This window comes from Chelon labrosus (assembly GCF_963514085.1).
Source record: "Chelon labrosus genome assembly, chromosome: 20".
Taxonomy (NCBI): domain Eukaryota; kingdom Metazoa; phylum Chordata; class Actinopteri; order Mugiliformes; family Mugilidae; genus Chelon; species Chelon labrosus.
This window is the reverse complement of record NC_140353.1, coordinates 18,375,093-18,397,414: the sequence shown is the minus strand read 5'-3', so window position 1 is coordinate 18,397,414 and position 22,322 is coordinate 18,375,093. Positions and strand designations below refer to the sequence as shown.

At 44.6% G+C, this 22,322-nt stretch overlaps 1 protein-coding gene across 6 annotated transcripts in view; it reads left to right on the top strand.

Moving 5' to 3' along the window:
* kiaa1109 (KIAA1109) overlaps positions 1 to 22,322 on the top strand; it is a 75,319-nt gene that overhangs the window by 20,377 nt on the left and 32,620 nt on the right. For all 6 annotated transcript variants that reach the window (XM_084568657.1, XM_084568653.1, XM_084568655.1 and 3 more), the window contains exons 24-50: positions 472 to 591; positions 677 to 990; positions 2,738 to 2,988; positions 3,368 to 3,608; positions 3,742 to 4,233; positions 6,942 to 7,215; positions 7,324 to 7,461; positions 7,957 to 8,027; positions 8,303 to 8,476; positions 9,323 to 9,443; positions 9,598 to 9,747; positions 10,250 to 10,377; positions 10,583 to 10,785; positions 10,971 to 11,171; positions 11,256 to 11,467; positions 13,365 to 13,516; positions 14,014 to 14,164; positions 14,317 to 14,469; positions 14,720 to 14,960; positions 15,182 to 15,330; positions 16,499 to 16,739; positions 17,162 to 17,311; positions 19,081 to 19,265; positions 19,700 to 19,875; positions 19,995 to 20,634; positions 21,452 to 21,650; positions 21,952 to 22,215. In XM_084568657.1, the coding sequence (XP_084424783.1) occupies positions 472 to 591; positions 677 to 990; positions 2,738 to 2,988; positions 3,368 to 3,608; positions 3,742 to 4,233; positions 6,942 to 7,215; positions 7,324 to 7,461; positions 7,957 to 8,027; positions 8,303 to 8,476; positions 9,323 to 9,443; positions 9,598 to 9,747; positions 10,250 to 10,377; positions 10,583 to 10,785; positions 10,971 to 11,171; positions 11,256 to 11,467; positions 13,365 to 13,516; positions 14,014 to 14,164; positions 14,317 to 14,469; positions 14,720 to 14,960; positions 15,182 to 15,330; positions 16,499 to 16,739; positions 17,162 to 17,311; positions 19,081 to 19,265; positions 19,700 to 19,875; positions 19,995 to 20,634; positions 21,452 to 21,650; positions 21,952 to 22,215 (5,791 nt within the window). The remainder of the gene's footprint in view (positions 1 to 471; positions 592 to 676; positions 991 to 2,737; positions 2,989 to 3,367; positions 3,609 to 3,741; positions 4,234 to 6,941; positions 7,216 to 7,323; positions 7,462 to 7,956; positions 8,028 to 8,302; positions 8,477 to 9,322; positions 9,444 to 9,597; positions 9,748 to 10,249; positions 10,378 to 10,582; positions 10,786 to 10,970; positions 11,172 to 11,255; positions 11,468 to 13,364; positions 13,517 to 14,013; positions 14,165 to 14,316; positions 14,470 to 14,719; positions 14,961 to 15,181; positions 15,331 to 16,498; positions 16,740 to 17,161; positions 17,312 to 19,080; positions 19,266 to 19,699; positions 19,876 to 19,994; positions 20,635 to 21,451; positions 21,651 to 21,951; positions 22,216 to 22,322) is intronic.

Here is a 22,322-nt window from a genome sequence, read left to right as displayed (position 1 = left end):
GGCAGGCTGTTTTTGTGAGATTTGAATGTTGGTCAGAACCGTCCAGCGTGGAGCGAAATGTTCAAATGAGATCAGATAATAAAAGGAGACCGCTGACAACCTTTCTGTAATGATGCATGACTCAGACAACAGAACTTTTGACACAGATGGAGAAACGGAACGACAGTCGAACACAAGTCTTATTGATCTGCTTTTCACAGCCATACATAGCATCCATACACAGCACCATGATGTGTGTGAAGTCACGTTGAAAGAAACAAGTCTGTTTTGCAAAATGTCTAGCTTATATGCGAATATTAATGAGGATATTTTTAAAAACTCTGCCTGCGAGCCCTCATTAGTTTCTGACAACTGAGCAGCTGTGGCTACAGGCCATGTAGCAGTATGTAAAGCACTGTCTGACTAAACAAGAGCTTGCTTTCATAGCAACAACAGAAAAGTTTTTGGTACCAAGTGATGGTTGTCTTCCAGTTGAGCTGCCTGCCTGGTCACTGTCGCACATCAGAGGAGCTGAAGTACACCATGACCCGCCTGGCCATGGATGGTGTTGACCTCTTCATCGTGGAGCATGGCTGCGCTGCTAGTATCAAGGTAAGTAGCACTTTTGTCTTTAAATATATGGCCAGTCTTTGGTATTTTGATCTGTCATTTTTTTCCTTTCTTTCCCCACCCTCAGACGGGCATCATTCGTGTGGCTAACTGCAACCTGCACAACCAGGCAGTGGGAGAGGGCATCAGCGCCGTGGTGCAGGACATAAACATCCGCCAGTACATCGAACAGCAGCAGCACAGCGAGGCCACCAGGCTGCAGCCGGCTGGACAGGGTCAAGGTCCGGGTCAGCCTCCTTTGCTGAGACGCTCTGTCTGGCTGGAGGCGGGTTCGGTCAACCTGAACCTCATCACGGCAGATATTGCCCTTGCCGCTGACCACTCGGCCAAATGTGAAGTCCAGAGGCATTTTCTGGAACTACATGACGCTCAGACCAAAAGGTAGAGAACGCTGGTAGTCATCTATTAATTCATTTACCAAGCATTTATCACCAAAAGCAATTTATTAGTTTATTTTCCTCAGCTACCCAGAGCAGCTTTTTAACATTGCTGTCTTTCTTTACACAACACCTGAAAATTGGTAATGGTCAAAATATAGTTAACAGAAATGTAAATAGTGTGGAAAACCTTTACAATGCGTAAATCATACTGTCATGAAATTTTTCAGCTCTGTCATGCAGATGTATTTAAACTCCTATTTGAAAAGTTTATTATTTTCACTTATCTGACTCATAGCCACTATCCCATCATAATAATTCTATATCACTTGGTCTTCAGGAAATGCAGGAATTATTACTAGAGTATGTCATCTACTCCAGCTTTAATTGAATGTGATGGTTATTATTCCTGTAGCTAGATGTATTTTAGGTGGAGAAATGACAAAAACTTGTGTATCTACTATACACTGATCAGGCATAACATTATGACCACCTTCCTGATATTGTGTACGTCTCCCTTGTGCCTCCAAAACAGTTGTGACTCATCAGAGAATGGACATGGGGACTTTGGGTCCTATGGGTTGAGGGGATGGGCATCTGTGGATCTTGATCAGTTTGGGATCTAGTGAATTTGGAGGCCAGGTCAACACCTGGTATTGTTTTTCATGTTTTTTTAGTTGTTCCTAAAGCATTTATGTGTGTGTGCCTGTGTGAGGCTGCATCCTGCTGGGGATGGCTGCTGCCATCAAGGAGTGATTTCTATGGGGTGGGGGTGTCTGGTCTGGTCTTGAGGAGTGGTACATGTCTGAGTAACATCCACGTGAATGCCAGGTCCAAAAGTTTCCCAGCAGAACATTGAATTGTCACAAGATGGTCAATGTTATTTACTTCTCCTGCCATAATGTTATGGCTGATCAGTGTATACTATATGTACATTTACAAATGTGGAAGTGTATGCAGAACCCAATTCTGGAAACTTAACAGATGAAACAAGAAGCAGTGAATGCTCATCAGATGCTGACTAATGCCTATTTCTTAGGGGACCTCTAGTAGTTTGTCATAACTGGATCTGTGATCTCAATCCCTGTGCGAATTGGCGTCTCTGTGATTTAGAGTGTATTTGTTTCCTTGGCGCTTCTTTCTATCTCTTTCTCACTTGAGAATTACAGAGTCTGTGTTATAAATGGAAGTTTATCCAGCAGTTTGGGTGCAAATTCAGGAGGATGTTGCTACACAGCATGGAGACCCATTCACAGAAAAAGGAAGCTTAAAACCATCAGAAGTGTACGATCTCAAATGAGATGGCAGGATATTTTGTTCTAAGTTCTATGTAGTGATGCCTCAATATGTTCATCACATCATTTAAGGTGGAGATGATTCAGCCTCCGCACTGCCAGGTAGCATGCTAATTCTCCCCAGGAAGTCTTATTACATCATGTTTTATTTGTTGAATATGTTTTTCATTATTAATCCAAATCTTCAAAGTAACTGTAGGGGTGTAAGAGCTCATCCTATCCAGGGAAGATGTCAGTAGAGTAGAGTAAAACACTGTGTGAATACATCCCAAATAGCACAGACATAGAGGTCATTTCTAAATCACCTGATACTCCCAAATTGTACTAGTCCTCTGCTATTAGTGCTTAAGAAAGAGAGACCAGTAGAACATAGTATAGGACTGGGCAAATACCGTCTGGGTATATTTTATTTTTGCACCTTTTATTCAAGCTCTGTGTCTCCCCTCCTCTCCTCAGACTCTGGTTCCTGTGGCCAGAAGACGCTAGCATACGCAACAAGCGAAGCAGGAACCGCTGTGGCTGCCTCGGGGGCTGCAGGTTCTTCGGAGGCACCAACATGGGCCTGGACTTCTTCAAGATTGAAGAGCTGACGCCGTCCTCCTCGTCTGCGTTCTCTTCTTCCAGCACTGAGACGGACATGTGTTACGGCCAGTCCTTGCTTCAGCCCGGGGAGTGGATCATTACCAAGGAAACTCCCAAAGTGGATGGTATGGATTTGCTAAGATTTATTATCCATTTCCTGACAAGCCTCAGCAACAGTGATTCTCCTCCAGACTTGCTCAAGGGGTTTCTTAAAGAAATAAGATTTTAATTCACCACTAAAACAACCAGAAATATTTGCCTGTACTGTGGCAGCCTTGGACTAAGATTGCTGGTCCTTATCTGCGGGTTTATGTCATTGGTTTTTTTGTTTAGATAGGATATGCTATTGAGACTTTTTATCTTTCTAGCTTTACCTGACCTGATTTACCTAAGTGTGACTGTTTCCCGATTAAGCCACTGCAAGGCTTGATAACATATTATATGGCCTCATTCGATTTAAACAAAGTTTATTTAGAGGCTGTTTTCTCCGTGTTTTTTTTAAAGGGAGGGTTGTAGGACTGAAAACAGACACACACTCCCCTTGCCTGCCTCCTGAGCTTCCTGAGAGGCGCGGTCAGCAGCACCTCAGTCTGCAGGTGCCCCAAAGATCACACAGCTCTGCCTCCTCCTCTGAAGAAAATAGCTCCTCCAGTGCTGCCTTGCCCTTGCTGGCCGGAGAGAGAGATTCCCCCTCACCAAGCACAGAGGAGCGCATGTTTCCCATGAATGGCAAAAGCCCTGCTGAGTGAGTACATATCATGGATTTAACTCCAAAGGGTTAGAACGTTTATTGTAGTTACCACTGTACTGCAGCACAAGTAGGATTTGACTATAACTGTCTTTTGCCTTGCTTTATATTTTCTCCTGTTGGATTGCAGCACCCTAGGGGAGGTCCCAGAGGTCTCACCCGTCTCACCTAACAGCTCCCAGGACCGCACCTCAGTGCGCTCACCCCTCTGCTCTCCTCTCAAGCGCCAGTCCTCCGTACACTCTGGTCGGCTGGGCAGCACCAAGAGCCTGTCCGCTGCCGTCTTCACCGACAAGCCGCCGCCAGTGCTGTCCGGAGGCGTCCAGTTCAGCAGTGAGGTCTCCCGAAGTGACGAGAACGTCCTGGACTCTCCTCGTCAGCGGCGGAGCTACGGCTCCTTTCCCTTCACTCCATCGGCGGACTCCAACACGTTCCATCAGTACCGCTCTGCCGACTCGAGCATGTCAGTAGCTGACAGTGAGGCCTACTTCTCCGCTGCAGAGGACTTTGAGCCAATCAGCAGTGCTGATGAGGGCCCAGGGACATACCCGGGCCGCAAGAAGAAGAGGAGACAGCAGATGCAGCAGACCCAGCAGCCCGCGTATCACATGGAGAACTACAGGTCAGTTTAAGGCATAACATACATATTTTAGAAAATGAAGGATGGTAGCTTCAGTGAACCAGTGAAAGTTCTCAAAGTTAAAGAGTTTAAAAGTTTGAGTGGAGACTATGAGTGGATGGTCAAATCAAGAACAAGGTTAGAAATGGGATTAGGGTGATAATAGATTCAAGACAGCTCAGAGTAACATCAAAGAGACTGATTTCTATCCTATGAGCAGATGAATTAATGACATGTCTGACCTTGCCAGAGACAGGGTTTCCGCGGAGTCTTAAAAAGTCTTAAAAAGTCTTAAATTTGATAATGCCAATTTAAGGCCTTAAAAAGTCTTAAATACGAGCATATTGTGCATCGTAGGTCTTAAATAACATTTCGTCAAGTCTTAAATCCTTACGTCCATTTACCGCTTCACTCGCATTTCGTTTAATGCGTCGGTGGCATTCACAGTTAGTCCCGTGTGTTCTATGTAGTTCTTTATGAATTATAACTATTAGCGGTACGCAGAAATTAAACTACAAATGAGACCTGGAAGTGGAATCCAGTGTTCAGCCCGGTTTGTAATGTGTCGTCGCACCAGGTATGATGATAAGGCCGTACGGCGCAGGCGAAGCGGGGAGATTGTTTTCGTGACGTAGCGTTTGTTAGCGTTATGGATTTATGCCTTTTGGACTGGAGACTTCTTCTGTCACATGAACCTCGTTGTCAACTTGGGAAATGGGCAAAATGTAAGTTTAATGATTGCTGGCTTTGTAACGTGGAGTTGGAGAGAAGCTTAGCCACGTTCGCTAGTATGCTTCAACATGAAGTAGCAAGGCAGGAGACGAAGTAGAGATTTCCACACAATACATTTATTAAACAGAACCATATAAAGCCAGGTCTCACGGCATATTACAGAACACTATAATAACCGATAATAAAACGTTCGTGGCTTGTAGCCTTCACCAGCATCCACATTACGGAGATTGAGGAAGTAAAAAAAAAAAAGAGGATGCAACAAGAGTGACACCTGCTGAACTAAGCGATGAAAACAAAGGAGGCGCCGCCGTGTGGCGTAAATTGGTAATGCTCCATGTAATACTCCTGCACGCAAGAGAACACTCAAACTCTGCAGCCCGGGTGTGAAGACAGTGGAATCTCACTTAAAAGCAGAGAAACACCAGACTGCTCTTAAAAGTCTCAACAATCTCATACAATCACCCAGTTTTGATCGCCGTTGCCAGGTCTGAGTACAGCCAGAGACGGTGTTACAGCCAACTCTGTGCGAACTGCACAAAACAGTCCAAAACAGGCGGAAAATCTTTGTATCATCTGCCACTCTAAAAACTGAAGTCTTGTGGATGTTAAATACTGTACCAAAGCATCACTCGACCCCTGCTCGAAAAAAGCACACCTGGGGCATGATAAGGGTCCGTGATGTATCATCAGTTTCAGGTGTGCAGTAAACTCTGATGACCTGAAATCAGCTCTATTCATTTTTCCTCAGAGTTTTCCTGCCAATATGGCGGTGTCAACAAAAAAGTCACGTGACGTCCGGAGCTCTATAGCGGTCTACAGCGATGTGTTTCAAAGCCATTTAATTCCATTGAAATACGTTACAAAACTATGCATGGCACATTGGAAGTAGGAAGTTGGGACATGTCTCAATGCATGTTAAATCACATCTAGAGGGTAGTTGATAGTTGAATGACAATACATTTTGTTATTTTGGAAGTAATTCTGTGTCTGGATTTTTATTTATTTATTATTTTTTGTACTTCGAGTAGGTCTTAAATGTAACCCATAATGGTCTTAAAAAGGTCTTAAAAAGTCTTAAATTTCACTTGCTCGGACCTGCAGAAACCCTGCAGAGATCTCAAAGTGTTACCCTTTATTAATAATTTGAACATAGTTTTGATTCATGGTGTACATGTTAAGATTGTGATAAATGCAGAAAATGTATTTTTAATTTAGTGCCATCAAATGTTCTGTTCCCATTTTGCAAAATACCCGATTTAAAATTACAGTTGGTTAAACAGAGCAAAAGAATGAACGCTTTGACTTTTTAAAGTTTGTAGCCGGTGAAAGTATCTATCACTGTTAGCAAGGACTTGGAAAACATTGCATATCAGAATGAAAAACCTCTCCTCAAATAACTTTGTAATGATTTGAAAATGTCTTGATGGAATAATGTTCAGGCATACGTTAACGGCGTTATGTCAGCTTTGTGTTTAATACCCAAGGAGTTATGAATTTTATCGCGTAAAACAACTTGCCCCGAGGCGAAACACGTTGCAGCTTTCATTTATTACTTTGATTCGATCATACATGCATGGATGAATGTGTTGTAGACGGGTTGTGGCAAATGAGATGTTTGATCCATGGACAGCCACTTACTGCTGCCGTGTTTGGCAAATTGGATTTCGCTGTTGTTCTGCCACCACCTCGTCATTTTTCTATTACCATAAATTGTTCTCGCATTGATTTCGGCGTTCTTTTTGATTGATACAGCCTCCATGAGCCATGAGAACACAAATAATCAATCCCGTCTCATGAAAAGTTTCAACCGGCACAAGCCTGCGAAAGTATAGGGCTGGGTTTTACAGTATTAAAACTATTTAGATATCTTGAAAAATGGTTTATAACTGCAAAATTATTTTTGGTTAAAAATGTATCAAACCAAACCACGATGTATTCATTTAATGTCCTTTTCTAAATCTTGTGACCTCCCCCAGCCGGAGCTCCATCTACCACAGTGTTGAGGGTCCCCTCAACTACGTTCTCAATGGGGAGCTGATCACTGAGCCACGGCCCCTACCGCTGCCGCCGACTTTGCCCCCACTGCCGCCCCAGCCCCTACCCAGCCACACGTCCCAGGCTTCCTTTGTTTCAGCCCTGGCCATGGAAGAGGAGAGCTCAGTGGAGGCAGAAAAAACGGCCGAACCGGGTCCTGTAACCCGACAGCCCCACGTCATGGCGTGCTACCAGAGCTACCTGGCTCACTACCAGGTAAATTCTTCCGTGTTTAAACCCTTCTGGTAATGTGAAGACAGAAACGAAGGCTCTATTTGGCCGGTTGATGTTCACCGCATTGAGTTTTAACGTCATCTTTGCCAGGTCTCAAATTGGTCCGTCAAGCAGCCCACCAATAAAAGGACGTCCAAGTCTTCTCTGCATCGGCCCCTCGATCTGGACACGCCCACCAGCGAGGAGAGCTCCGCCTCTTTTGACCAACTCGCTGTTCCCAGCTTTAAGGTCTGTGACTTGAACTTAACAGTATACACTTGCCAGTTCATTGGGTCCACTAGTAAAAACAAATGCATTCCACTATAACAGCCCTGCACTAAATCATATCTTCATGAAGGTTACGGTATTCAGCATTAGTTTAAAACAGCGAGATTTATTTATTCCACTGTATTTTAGTTTTGGAGGCTGTGGGTTGTAGTACTATTGAACTGTATTGTGTTTTACTGATACATTTCTGATATTTTACTGCACCACAAACTGCATCCTCCAAAATGATCATACAGTTGTATTACAACATTTCTGACGCCGTTTCAGCATGATCAGAACATTATAACAGTCAAAAAAGGGATATAATGCAGGACTATTATATTAGCATTCATACATTCGCTTTCACTAGTGTACCTAACAAACTGGCAAGCGAGTGTATGTCTGAGTTTTATTTGCTCAATCCACTTGTAACAATGTACAGTGTCCTCTGCTAATGTATTTTCTTTTACATTACAGGTGATAAAGCAGGGCCTCTCAGCCAGCTCTCTGTTAGACAGAGGAGTTCAGGTCATGGGTGAAAACAACAGGTATTTCTTTTTAACATAAAAAAACATCCATGTAGAAAAGTACTATTTGTAAATACCATTAAATGCAGTGATTAACCGATATAGATTTTAGTGCCCATAATAACAAGCAATTATATGTTTATTGTGGCAGAGGCCGATATAATAGCCAGTCTTTTTCTATTATATCACCCTCCGATATATCATGCGTCCCTAATTATACGTTGCTGCACACAAGTAGTGCACTGTCTTGCCTGCGTTTACTGCTTGATTTTAAGTGTTTCTATGTTCTCTCACAGTACACCGTACACCCCACTGGATAAGAGGGCCATGGAGAACACGGATGAGGACACGACGACAGATGATTGGACTCTGGAGCAGCCCCTGGCTCAGACCAGAACCACTGCCATCGTGGAGGTGAAGGGGGCCATCAATGTGGTGCTCACACCCCTCGTGGCTGAATCCCTGGACAGGTAGCCACAAAGCTTCTTATAGTTTGTTATGCTGCCTTATTTGACGTACACCAATCAGCCACAACAATAAATGATGGCAGCCGCCATCCCCAGCAGGATGCAGCCTGACACAGACACACACACAAAAACGGTTTAGGAACAACTCAAAAAAACATGAGGAACAGCACAAGGTGTTGACCTGGCCTCCAAATTCACTAGATCCCAAACTGATTAAGTGTCTTCGGGATGATCCACAGAGGCCCCTCCCCTCCTCCCACATTCTGTTGCCAGACACCACACCCTCAGAAGGCCCATGTCTATTCTCTGATGAGTCACAACTGTTTTGGAGGCACAAGGGAGACCTACACAATATTAGGAAGGTGGTCATAATGTTACGCCTGATCAGTGTATGTCTGTTTGAAATTTTTGCTAACAAAAAAACATAACCTAACAGCTGCCAGTGAGTCTTTCTCACACTGCACTTTCCTTGTCTAGAGGTATTTATAGCCTGAGGCTAAGATTTGACCTTAAGCCAATTTAATCCCCATCCACAGTCCACCAATGCTTCAGAGTCTGGGCTCATTCTTGATTGTATAGCCGTGTGAATCTTCAGTTTGCCTAAGGACAGCTTCACTGGGTTAACAATGCTCTTACAAGAATTGATCTCCTGGCTAGTGCAGTTTAGAATCAGATAAAGTATATCTAGAAGGTATCTAGAGCTAGGAGGTGAAAAATAACCCAGTAGCTTTGGTTATAAATGATTATGGGAATCTTTTAACTAAAAAACGGTTACAAAGAATAAGATTTATAATTCAATGACACTTTGTCATTCTGACAACTTTATTTAAAGTATTTGGCTTATTTTAGGTACATCGAGTCTATGGTCCACTTTGCCAGTATCCGACATCCAGCAGCCATTCTTGATGACCTGCATGGCAAAGTCCTCAACGAAGCCTATCAGATCAGCAAGTCCACAGTCACTGAGTCTGTAAGTACAGCAACCCTTGATATGTAAATGTTTCTAATCCAAATCTTTTCAGATTTAACAAAATCAGCTTCTAAATTGGGGACAAAAGTAAATTGAAGCAGGCTTCATTGCTCCGTGCCTGATGTCCCGTTGTTTTTGGTCTGGATCCACACAGAGCCAAACAGGCAAGCAGGAGCACAAGCTGTCCAAGACAGAGGGCACGACCCCTGGCTCCCTCAACATATCCCACGGCCAGACGGACCTGTCTGTCAAACCGGATAATGTGAAAATCAAGGGCCTCCAAGCCAACGTCTCCATCCCCAAGGTGAGACCCATGACCCAGAATAATGAGAGGCCAACAGTGTTCCTTGAAATGTGCTCTGAAACCGAGAGGCTCAAGAGCAAGTGCAGAATCAGAAGCACTGCTTTAGAACTCCTCACATTTGAACAATTAAACATACAGTACAACACAGTACATTTGCGTGAAATAAAGGTGGGTTCACTTATTAAACCACAACCCTCGGTTTACAAGGGCCTTGTTGTGGAAACACACTGCTCTATCCAAGCAGATCAGATTCTACTTTCCTTTTCTGCTACTTAATGAATTCCTTTTGACATCATTTGCTGTTTTGATTTGGGAAAAGGATCCTTATATGAATTATATATACAGATATACTGTTGGTAAGTGGCATATCATACAACTTTGTAGAATATTTTTTAAGATCTTCTTGTGGATAGAAACAGAATTCAACACAGTATTTTCCAGCTCTGCGGTTTAGTTCACATTGGTTTGGTTATTTTATTGTTTTGTTGTCCTTCCCACACAGGTGAACCTTTGCCTCCTGCAGGCCTCTGTAGAGGAGGGCTCACCGTCTTGCTCCAGTAAGTGTGTCACCCATGTGTCTCTGGTGGCGCTGTGCTTCGACAGGATCGCCACCCAGTTCAGGATGAACAGGTAATGCCTCCGCTACTTGTTGTTGTTTGTGTGGGCACAGTGACTAAGCCTTTTGCTGTGAATGAGTTCAGCGCAAATATACCTGCTTTACCTGTGTTGTGGTGTTAATCTTGAAGATTTTTTGGGACTGAGACTAGTTTTAAATCAGAGTACAAAGTCAATGAAATGTAATAACTAATGGACATTTACCTTCTGCTCCTTTCAGAGGTATCGTGGAGGAGACTCCCAACACCACGGAACACGGCCGACCGTCCGTCATGTTGGAGAAGTACGCCTCTGCCACCAAGATGCAGCCTCAGTCTTCCGGTTCATTGCGCTCCAACGCCGGTATCGAGAAGGGCAAAGAGATCGCTGCGAGGCTCAATATCCACCGTATCCACAGCCAGCTCAGAGGCCTGGACTCCACAGGTTGGTTCAGGAGGACACCTACAACCTCTTTGTTAATGTGCTGTGTGAAAAAGTGCCCTTATTTGGCCAACACTATCAAGCCTTGGGTTTAAACGTCTTGGGTCTTAATACATTTATGTTTCTTTGCTGTTGAATTTTTAAGAACTGCAGATTTTCTAACAGTTCTTTTGCTCCTCCTTTTGTAGACATTGGTACATGTGCTATCACAGCAATTCCTTTTGAGAAGTCCAAAGTGCTCTTTGGTCTGGAGGAGATGGAGGAGTTTTCACTGGTGGATGAAACAGACGCTCAGGCCACAGCAGGCGATTTGGGCCGTTCGGCTGCGTGTCTTGAGAAGTGGGGCTGGATCATGTTTGAATGCGGCATTGAGAACCTCACGGTCAAAGGTGAACTGATCCACCGCAAAAGTCATTCCTCCGGTTAGGACCAAGAATATTAAAATGTTAAATGCATTCCACATTGCGTCGCAGGGGGCCGTCAGTCCGGAGCCATTCTTTACAATGCGTTCGGTGTGATGGGGCGCTCGGATGCTGCAGGGAAGACGGGAACGTCCAAGTGCAACGGTTCGACAGGCTCCCAGACAGGAAGCGGTTACAGCACTGATGTGTCTGATGACAACCTGCCTAATGATACCATCAGTCCTGCCTCTGACGCCAACGAGCACTCAGACTCAGACGACCAGGTGAGATACAGTTACCTGTGCTACTGGAAAGTGGCAAAAATTGCACTTTAACCTTAAACTGCCTCTACTGTATTAGTAAACTAAAACCACATTCATCTCTGTGTTTTACCATGTTGAATGCTTATGTGGCAAGCTGTGATGTTTAACCCATTCAGGCCTAAATACTCTTCTCTAAACCCCTTCTCAAAACCTGAGGTTTTTCAAAATATGTCAACGCTTACTAAAACCTTAATTTCTCAGGCTCTATAGCAGATAAAAACATGAGATAAAAAGCATTTGACAGCTTACTTCTTTGGCTTTCAACTTGACTGACTTGCTAGGGCATAATCTTCAAATGCATTTTTTTAAAAAATCAATAAACACCAAACATTTTTAAAATTTTGAAAATCAGTAAAGATCTATTTTTTCAATTACTTCGTCAATATCACTTCCTTCACTTGAGTCAGCCGTGACGGATCGCTAGCACGGTGTTTAAAATTTTCGACCAAAACATACTCCACGTGTAGGCTTATTTCGACCAATCACAAAGCGTTTTACTAGTCGAGTTTAAAAAAAAAATCCCTAAGCATCTCTGTCACTCACCCCAAGAATATTTCAGCCAATCACAGTGCATATAATTTGACATGTGCCTCGAAAAAGACGACAACGCTCAAAATGACACAGACGCGTTTGCCAGCCTTAATGGTAACTACGCATAGATGCGTGATCCGGTCTTAAAGGTAAACACGCACAGATGCGTGATCCGGTCTGAATGGGTTAAGGCATTTAGTGACTTCACAAGAATACTTGTCTTAGAAAGTTCATTTATGCCTTCTGCATTGGTGTGCCATATATTTAGATCTTCAACCTTATATTTTGGAAATAGTCAAATGTACAGTTTTTAAAAGGTCAAAAATGAGAGGAAATTGTAAGCACAGTCAAACTAACGCTACTGAACATAACAGATGGTTAAACAAAAAATATGACCGGGTTTCTATTGATTGGTGAGCATAACCACTAGATACAGCATGGCCATCCTGCATCAGCACACGAGCAGAAATGTCACGGCACACAGCTACGATATGCACAAAAACAAGAGATGTCCTGCTGTGCCGTCAGCTCAGAACTGGCAGAAACCGGTGGGACCCTGTTACACCCACCTACAGTCTGGAGAACACAGAAACTGATGTGCAGAAGAGTGTTTGGCTCAGAAGAAAGCTGAGTGCCTGCGGCCAAAAGTGAAGCACTGTTGTGCTTCTTTGCAGGTCGCATTTCTGCAAATTGAATTTTTGTGGATTTGGTCAGAATGCGTTGTTTCTTAGTGCTGTGAATAACAGGAAGATTCTTATCGATCCCAAATTAGAGGTGTCTTCTCAGTGCCGAGTTCATTCTGCGGCGTGGCAGGGAGCCTGAACATGGAGCAAGGAGAAGTTATTAGATGTGGGGGGAAAAAAGCACTTTTCACTGACATAAAGTTTTTCTTCTATAAACATAAACTCACCCGCCAAATTATTAGGTACATTGGGTCAGTGTGAAAACGAATGCGTTCTATTATAACAGTCCTGCACCAAATCCTCTGTCATGACTGTTCTAATTTTCTGTTTAGGTTGACACAGCAAGTGTACCTAATAAACTGGCAAGTGAATGTATATATGTCTACATCTGGGTTCACATAAAATTGATTCAGCCTTATTATGCAGTAATCTGACTGGACCAGATCAGAGTGACAGCGGAGAGATTTACATCAGCAGACTAGCCAGGATCCACTTGGATGTTAAAAATAAGTTATGATGGCCACAGCTACAGTCTGCCTGACAGTGATGTGTTGCAGCCCCAGTCACAGAGCACAGCGGGAAATCTATTGCAGCGCTGCTGAATAATACCTCCTGTCAAACACTGTTTCTCTTCTCCTGTTTAGGATGAGGGAGTCGAGTCGGACGACCTGAAGAAAGACCTGCCCCTCATGCCTCCGCCGCCCGACTCCAGCAGCATGAAGCTGACCATCAGAGAGATCTGGTTCAGTTTCGCTGCTCCCACCAACGTGCGCTCCCCCTCTCAAGCCATCTCGAGGTACGGCTGCACAGTGGTTCTATTCATAGTTGAGTTCAAAAAACCGCCGCACTTTATCATCATCTTTTTGAAGCACTATAAGCTCACTGCTCATCTGCTTTTCTTGTCGGTGGTGCGGCAGCAATAGAGTGCGATAACTACAATATTTATGTGCTGGAGGAGGTTTTTGTGAAAATCCTCTCTTGTGTGTTTCTGGCAACGGTTGTCAGCAGTTGTCAGCTTTGCTTGTGGTGCAGATGTGTCAGTCTCACAGGTCAGCAAACTGATCTAACTGGCAGGTATATTCAGAGTTTTATTATAACTCGGCTCTGCACCTGGTGTCTGCAATGGATAATAAAAAAATCCTCAATTAATCACCCTTAGACTCCGATAACGGCAAAAGTTGCTGACACTAATTCGCTTTTGCTTTTTGCACATCAGCTGCATCAGAAGTATAAATATATTTCAGGATATACTGGTATATTGACGGAAAATTCTCTGACTCTCTGTCTTTGTAGGCAGTTGAATCTGCTCAGCACAGCCACACCAGCCATCGGAGCCTGGTTGGTTCCCATTGACCAGCTCAAATCTTCTCTCCGCAAACTGGACATGGAGGGCACACTGCGCGTGTGTGCTGTCATGGGCTGCATCATGACAGAAGCTCTTGAGGTCAGTAGTTTAGCCGATCCAGGTGGACTTATTGAAAAATGATTTATTTGAAATAGCTTTTCATTGTAAGATATTTCAAAACTGCCTGAAACATCCAGTTGTATCAGATTCTTTTGTGATATGCATTTTTCCACTTTGTTGTTCGCCAACAGAAGAAGAGCATCCACATCCCGATCCGGAGCAAGTACAACCGTGTAACTAAACGAGCACGCTACCTGCATGAGAATCCCTCCTGTATGCTTTGTAACATCCTGCACCGCTATCTGCAGCAAGCTGACTACTCCATCATAGAGGAGGCTACCATGGTTAGTGCGAGGCCTCTGACTCACTTCTGTTACACTGCATCAGTTTTTACAAAGGTCTCAACTTAAATAGCTAAAAACTATTGAATATATTACATGGTCTCCAAAAAAAAAAAAAAAAAAAGGCAAAGCACTGGCAACTATTGTAAGCAATCTAAATCCTCTTGGCTGCCCTTCAGTTTTTTAATGAATCCATTATCAGTGTGACTCTGTGGCATTAATCCACCTCTTTCTTCTGCTCCTTCCTTCTCAGAATGACGGCGTCCCTGCTCTGGTGACTCTAAAGAAGGGTTTGGTAGCTTTGGCCAGACAGTGGATGAAATTCATTGTGGTGACTCAGGGTTTTAAGGCTATTGGTCTGATTAGGCCCAACCAGCTTGCCAAACCTAAGGAGCCTCAGCAGAGCCACGGCGACACCATCCTGGGCCTGGACAACGGAGCCGCACTGCAGAGTGACACCAGCGCTGACGGGGCCGAATTTGAATTTGACGCAGGTGGGAACTTGCAGCTTTCAGTGTGCTAATATTTCTGCGAGCCACCCATCTGTTACCCCAGATGGACCGTGAAGCTCTTAACCTTTACTCCTTCGGGGTTTGCATGGAAATAAACAGACTGTTATGACTTGTTGAAAGGAAACCAGCGATGGGAGTGTTCAGATTTACATTTACACAGCATGTGTTTTCTTTGAGTTTTATTTTATGTAATTATTGTGAAGCCACAGTGAGTGAACACACCATGCTGTTGGAGGGAGCGTGCAGCCGCCCCCCACCTAAAGAGGGGAACTCCGGTCCTGTGAGCGGAGTGGAGATCATGAGGAAGCTGTCCAAGTCCCACGCACACAGCGAGTCTGCACTCAGAATAAAGGTCAGAGATTCTACCTGTATATCCTAATTATGTCACCTCATGAATTCACTTAATACATGGACATATACATTTCCATATCTATACAGACACCATTTGTGTAGTAATATGTGCATACACTGATCAGCCATAACATTATGACCAGGTGAAGTAAATAACATTGACCATCTTGTGATAACACAGTGTTCTGCTGTGAAACTTTTGGACCTGGCGTTCATGTAGATGTTACTTAGACATGTAGCACCCACCTAGACTAGACCAGGCACCCCCACCCCATAGCAATGAGAACAGCACAAGGTGTTGACCTGGCCTCCAAATTCACTAGATTCAAACTGATCAGTATCTGCAGGATGATCCACAGATGATCCTCAACCTATAGGACCCAAAGGCCCCCCATGTCCATTCTCTGATGAGTCACAACTGTTTTGGAGGCACAAGAGAGACCTACACAATATTAGGAAGGTGGTCATAATGTTAAGCCTGATCAGTGTATAATAAAGCATTAACATACTGTACGTTAACCAGGCTGAGATAGCAGTAAAAAGTTTTATTGCACGTGAAAACATGAAAGATCTCTTGTAAGCCATCTATGAATCTTTGTTTTTGGAGGGACACCAGTTTGTTAGCAAATCGTTTGAAATGACAAACCGATTGAAGCTTAGTGGCTTCAGTTTTTCTTAGATTTTTGTGACAGTAAATGTAATACCTCTGGACAAAACAGGGACTTAGATGTTCAGTTATCTTGAGCTTCATTAAATGAGTGAGGAGATTTTTTTTTTTTTATGTTATTACATAGACCAAGGTCGCAACATTAAAAACACTTTGCTAAATTGAATGAACCTCTTTAAAGGAAGGAGTCGGTCCATTGCTTTGGTGTGAAGGTGATTCCAGGAGAGATTAGATCTTACACTAAGTGGCGAGATGACGTTTTCCTTTGTCTGCCAAATTAAAGTGGGATGTTTTTTTTTGTTTCTTTAGTTTTATTGAGCTGACTCAGCTCTTTTGTTCAAAAGGTGTCACTTCATCTGTGGGTTCAACCGCTTCCGTAACGTTGCCAGACACAATTTATCCCACCTGTCGTTAAAGACGCAAAAGCCACCGGCAGCTTGTGAAAAATGATGTGGCGTGGACATAACCTCCTCTCAGCAATCTGTACACTTGTCATACCCAGGGCTCCCATCCCTACCAGTCTCTGAGCTACACCAGCGGTGACACAGCAGCTGACTCACCCGCCCACGTGAGCCGCGCAGGCCTCCCGGCCAAGGACAGCCCCAGGAAGGAGAGCCTCCTGAGCAATCTGACAGGCAGCTTCAGGAGCCTGCACAACCTGCTGGAGGGCACTCCTCAGAGGAACGAACCGTCTGCCACTGCCGCCGCCGCCGCAGCCAAGAGCAGCTCCCTGACCCGCACAGGTACTCACATCTGACCACTGTTGTGTTGGAAGGATCTGGTAACCAAAGATCACTGTAGTTGAACTTGATTTACTTGTCATTTTTGCTCCAATACTGACCTCTACTGATCAGCAAAGTGAAGAGTAGCAAAGTGGTCTTCAGACTGGATGTGCAATAAGCTGTTTACTTTCTTTCACTATCACCCCTGCGGAGATTGCCAAGCTTCATAAAATCCCATATCTTCCTTATTGTAGATCATAAATGATGTGTGAGAGTTTGAACATTTTAGACACCCCGTCTTTGCCAGTAATTTTGTAATCCTCACATTTAGATGAACCACAATGGAAAATGAATCATCACGTATAACTACAGACGATGTCCAGTTTTTCTTTAGTCTGTTCCCTGAGGCAGTGCCCCCTCAATCTTGTTCTCCTGGTGTTTAGGAACAGACATGCTGACCGAGCACCCGCTGCTGTCTGAGCCATCGTCCGTCAGCTTTTACAACTGGATGTCCAACGCCGTCGGCAACAGGACCGGGGCTGGAGTCCAGGAGTCCCCCGTCAACCGCTCCCAGCACAACAGCCTGCAGACAGGTGGGACACCATAGGCTTTTTAAATTTCTTCTTTATCAACATATTTACTTTTTTTTTTTTTTTATTTATTAATGGAAGATTTTAGCTTTCCAAAATGAACTCATGGCTTTGACACATAATAAAATACGTGTATCATTAAATAATTTGTTATAGCGACTGTATAGCGACACTCTAACTACTAGCAACTTCACTTCTCTACAGCAGCTTAACAACTGGAATTATGTTTCCATGTAATATTGTTTGACTAGACTCACTGGAATCTCCTGTCAGCCTCTACCAGTACCAACCACTAGCAGTTCACAGCCCAGAAGGAGGTCAGGGATTGATGCTCGGTGTTGTGCTGATGGTGTTGGTGACCCACGTAGCTAGCCAGCAGCTAGCGTGTGACCCTCGTTAGTTGGGTAGTCACCTAGAACTGTGTGGCAGGATCTTGTGTCAAACAAACCTGGGAACAGCCACGTTGTCGTTGTTGAAAGGAAATGGATGCCATGTAGCAAAACGATAAACATATAATATTCAGTGCTTTATATTGTGGGTTAGAGCCACTGTGTCTTTATTGATATTACCACCAGGGGCATCAGAATCAGAACTTTTTCAATCCCAGCACATATCAAAGACTACATTTGACTTGCAAGTTGCAACCACTGTCTTTACAAAACACCATATGGATCATTTTAGTCATTCAGAGCAATTAATCTCTATTAGGTTAGCTGTCATAGCCATTTGAGCAAATACCCAGCTTTTAAAATAAAATACCACTTTCTCCTTACATGTCAGACTTCCTTTATTGTAATTTTTATGCCCCACATACAAACAAACCCGTGTTCCACACATGCTACAAGTGAGCAAATATATTTCAGTGCAATACATAAATTAAAAACAATAAATTAAATAAATTCCACTGATACACAACACCAATTCAACTGCAGGGCTCCTTTTAGCATTTTTAACCACATTGGTTATTAGCAGCCATCTAGTGCAGCAGTGCATGTCATTCAAATCGTGTAAAATGGTGTAGTCAAGTGGTAGCTTGGTAGACTCTCTGAAATCCCCTGTAATTGGCTTCAAGCCTTCAGCTATGCTGTTGTGACGGAGAGCCAAAGTCACGTTGTTTCCTCACTGATACCTCCCTGCCTGACGTACTGTGAGAACCCGACCGTGTTAGCACAATTTAGCGACCTGAACTTCCCCTCATCCCTCACGGCGCTGCTCTTTCCCTCCCTCCGCTGCTCCTTACTCCCACTCATCTTCTGAGCTGGAAAACAGCTGCACTTTGCATTTCTTTCATTCTCTCTCAGCTGCAGTTTACTATGTGGAAACACCAGAATATATCTTGCCTTCAGAATTGTGCGGAGCACCTGTGGGTACAATCCTACGTGTGTAATGGCTGGATTTGCGCCCAAGACTATTAACTTTGTAATTATCTACTTACCCAGGTGTGGGCCAGTGACAGCACAGCAAATTAGCTACAGCAGTTCTTCACCAACACATTAAATGAATGTGATGTGGCTCTTTAGAGTTCCAGGTTGTGCATAAAACGACCGTAAAGTTGCCCTTAACACTCTCTGTTGCCTCCTCTGCAATTCATTATAACATCTTTGTTATGAGGAGGTGGAGTGTTTAAGTCTTTTACCCTAAAGCACTCCACTCGCTCACAGCGCCTCTTCTCACAAGCTCTGGTGTGAACGCATTCTTGAAAGAAAACTTGACAGCAACCAACAGGAAGTGCCTCCTCGTGTTTCCCAAAAACCTGTCTTCTGCACCCTCAGGTGGCACGTGTAACCTCCCCACCATCCCCTCTGCATCAGACTTCAACACAGTGCTGTCCAGCGACCAGAACACCCTGGATGGGACCCACTCCCAGCATTCCCAACGCAGCACGAGCCAGGACGACCTGGCCGACATCGAGGAGGGCAACCAGTGTCCGGCTGCTGTTCAGCTGGCCGATGCTCAGGTGCTGTCTGCATTTCTTTGTTATTTCATCTATTATTGCGCTTTGTGTTTAAAAGTCATTAGGCAGGCAATTTATTTCATATCTGCAGCTTACTGATAAGTGGAATTGGTTTTTAAATGAGGTTTTCATTGATGCCATGTAAGCAGGCAGTGGTCGGATGTGTTCATTGAGAGAGAAGAAGTGGTCCACTTTACTGATATGAGTAATGTCACCTCTGGCAGAATGAAACACAAGAGAATCCATTTCTCAATAGTAGAACAAACAGGATAAAAGGATTCAGCAACTGGATGTATTAATTTCCGGTGTCTCAGATTAGGCTTTGTCCTACCTCACCATTTTTATCTTCATTTTTTTTTTTACACAGATGTCAGAAGCCCTCGAAAAAAAAACCCTGTTCCGTTCCTTGCCTTGATCATCTGTTTTCTCCCCCTCAGGTTGTTTTCAAGCCTTTGCTGAGCTACACAGGCATCCAGGCCCAAGACACCACTCCACTTAGTTACAAGATGTATTTTGGAGAGCACTTGTCTTTTTCTGGCAACTTGGATTGTCTCAGAGCAGACATCGTTGACTCTGACACTTCCAAAGAGCGCAAGAACAAGCGATCTAGGAGGTAAACAATAAAAAATTGATTAGGGTATGAATGTCCCTAAATGCTGAATATACTCGAAATGGAAGTACAGAATGTCTGCTAAATACAGTCATAACCCTTTATGTTCTCTCTACGCGCAGACAAGGCATGGTGAACCTCCCTCCACTTGAGTTCAAGCCAGCGCTGCTGATTGAGACATTCAGCCTGAACGCGGTGGTGATGGAGAAGTCGACCAGCGCTCCGCAGGGTCCCACCGCTGTCCCGCTCTCCTTCCACGACCTCAACCGCCGCCACTACAACACATTCCACTGCGACTTCACCACGGCCTGCCAGGCCATCAGCCAGCGCGTCGACATGGCCCTGGTGCGCCTCATCCACCAGTTCAGCACCATGATCGACGACATCAAGGCCACGCAGACCGACATCAAGCTGAGCCGCTACACCGCCGGCTCCGCCTCCCCGACGCCCACCTTCAAGGCCCGGCCGTACCGCCACTTCAGGTCGTCGGACTTCAGCCGCAGCTCCCGCGGGAGCCTGAACGGGGGCGGCCGCAGCGGGACGCAAACGCTTAAGAGCAAGAGAGGGGTGGCTGGAGGTGGAGGAGGAGGAGGAGGAGGTGGTGGTGGAGGTGGAGGAGGAGGAGGCGGCGGGGGAGGCGGAGGAGCAGGGGTTGCCGGAGGTTTACCTTCTAACGGACCTCCATCAGGCATGGACACACTGGGAAGAAGGGAGCCTAGAGGACGCAGCTCCCTCGGACGCTCGGAGCGGCGCACCTCTAAGGTATCATATCATTTTTATGTAGCACTTCTGGAAATATTCATTATAATACATTAGTGTAACACAATTTGTTAAATGGATTCCATCAGACATTGATAACTGGCAAATGCTGAAACAGGAAAGTAAAACGTTTAAGGCCCAACATCTTGGAACAGCCAGTACTAGAAGAATTCAATTTGTTCTCCGGCTCAAACTACATTAAAGGTCACTTACATCAGTGGCACACCTTTCCAGGCTGTACAGCGAGTACCAGCCAGTGAACTGACATTTTCACCACTCAAACTCTAGAGGGAGCCAGCAGATTAGAAGCATTTTCCCGGAACAGGCACCATTATCCGCAATACAGTGTGATCTCTTGTTATTTTATTCAGTTCACATTTTTCATGCAGACAAATGGTGGAATCTGCCAACCTGTCTGAGCAGTTACTGCAAGGGAGGTTATTTTGCCTCCGTAGTGGGAACATCAGCTTCGAACTTTGAGAAGCACTTTTGGAAAAGAGATTTTCTTATTAAAATAAAGATGTATGAGAGGGGGTGATAGGCTCTCCAGTTATTATCTACACCGCGTCTCCAAGGATGCTCTTTCTGCTGAAATAAATGAGTTACTCTCCTCTATACCCTTGTATTCAGCTTAGAGATTTCATTAACCGCAACTGTCGTGACAAGTCCCCGCATCCTAGCTGTTGTGTTACAGTAAACAGCAGGACGAGAAAAGAAAGAATAAGTCACCATGGCTGTTTGTTTAGCCTCCAGCCCCCGTGATGCATATTGTGACATTTCTGTTTGTTTCATAACGTGGCAAATTGCGCAACGTCCTCAGGTGTCGCGGAAGGGCTCCCGTGACGTGGCCGACCACATGGCGATCCCGATGGACGACTCCGACTCCATCACGGTGTCGGAGCAGAGCGAGCCGTCAGCAGAGTGTTGGCAGAACATGTACAAGCTGCTCAACTTCTACTCCCTCATCTCTGATCCCACTGGCATCCTGGAGAAAAGCTCCCCGGAGAACTGCCTTTCAGGTGGAAATCAGCTTCCAGCACGCCACAAACTCCTAATTTCAGTCACTTTGCTTAAACATACATTTCCTTTCTTTTCTACTTTTTACCTCTACTTTTCTGTACCTCTTGTTCTACACATTATGCCGTCCATTGTTTGCCTTTTCATCTCAGTTCTCATTTGCTATTTCTTTAGCCTTCTTTCCCCTGTAGCTTATGACTATTTTATTAACATTTATTGAAATGTCAGTAGATATAGAAGTAGTAGTCACTAATTTCATTTTGATTTCTGTATATGTATTTCTATCCCACAACTTTCATGCAGAGGGTGCGCGTCGCCCGTCGGAGCCTTTCTGCAAAGTGATCTTTGAGAACGAGCAGGAGGACCCCACCACGCCCAACAAGCCGCCGGGTGCGGGCGGGAGGCGACGCAGCCTGGTGAGCTCCGAGCCCCAGCACGTCACGCTCATAGTGTTCGGCATCGGCATGGTGAACCGCACTCACCTGGAGGCGGACATCGGCGGCCTGACCATGGAGGCTGAGCTGAAGAAGATCCATGGAAGTTTCACCTTGAAGGAGAAGATGAAAGGTGAGGCGGTGGTCTTGACAGTGGTCGCTTTCTTCTCGTGCTCTCAGGGTTGTGGCGGTGAAGGTCTGATGTGAGACGTTCGAGATGTTAAATCCCAAATTAAAACT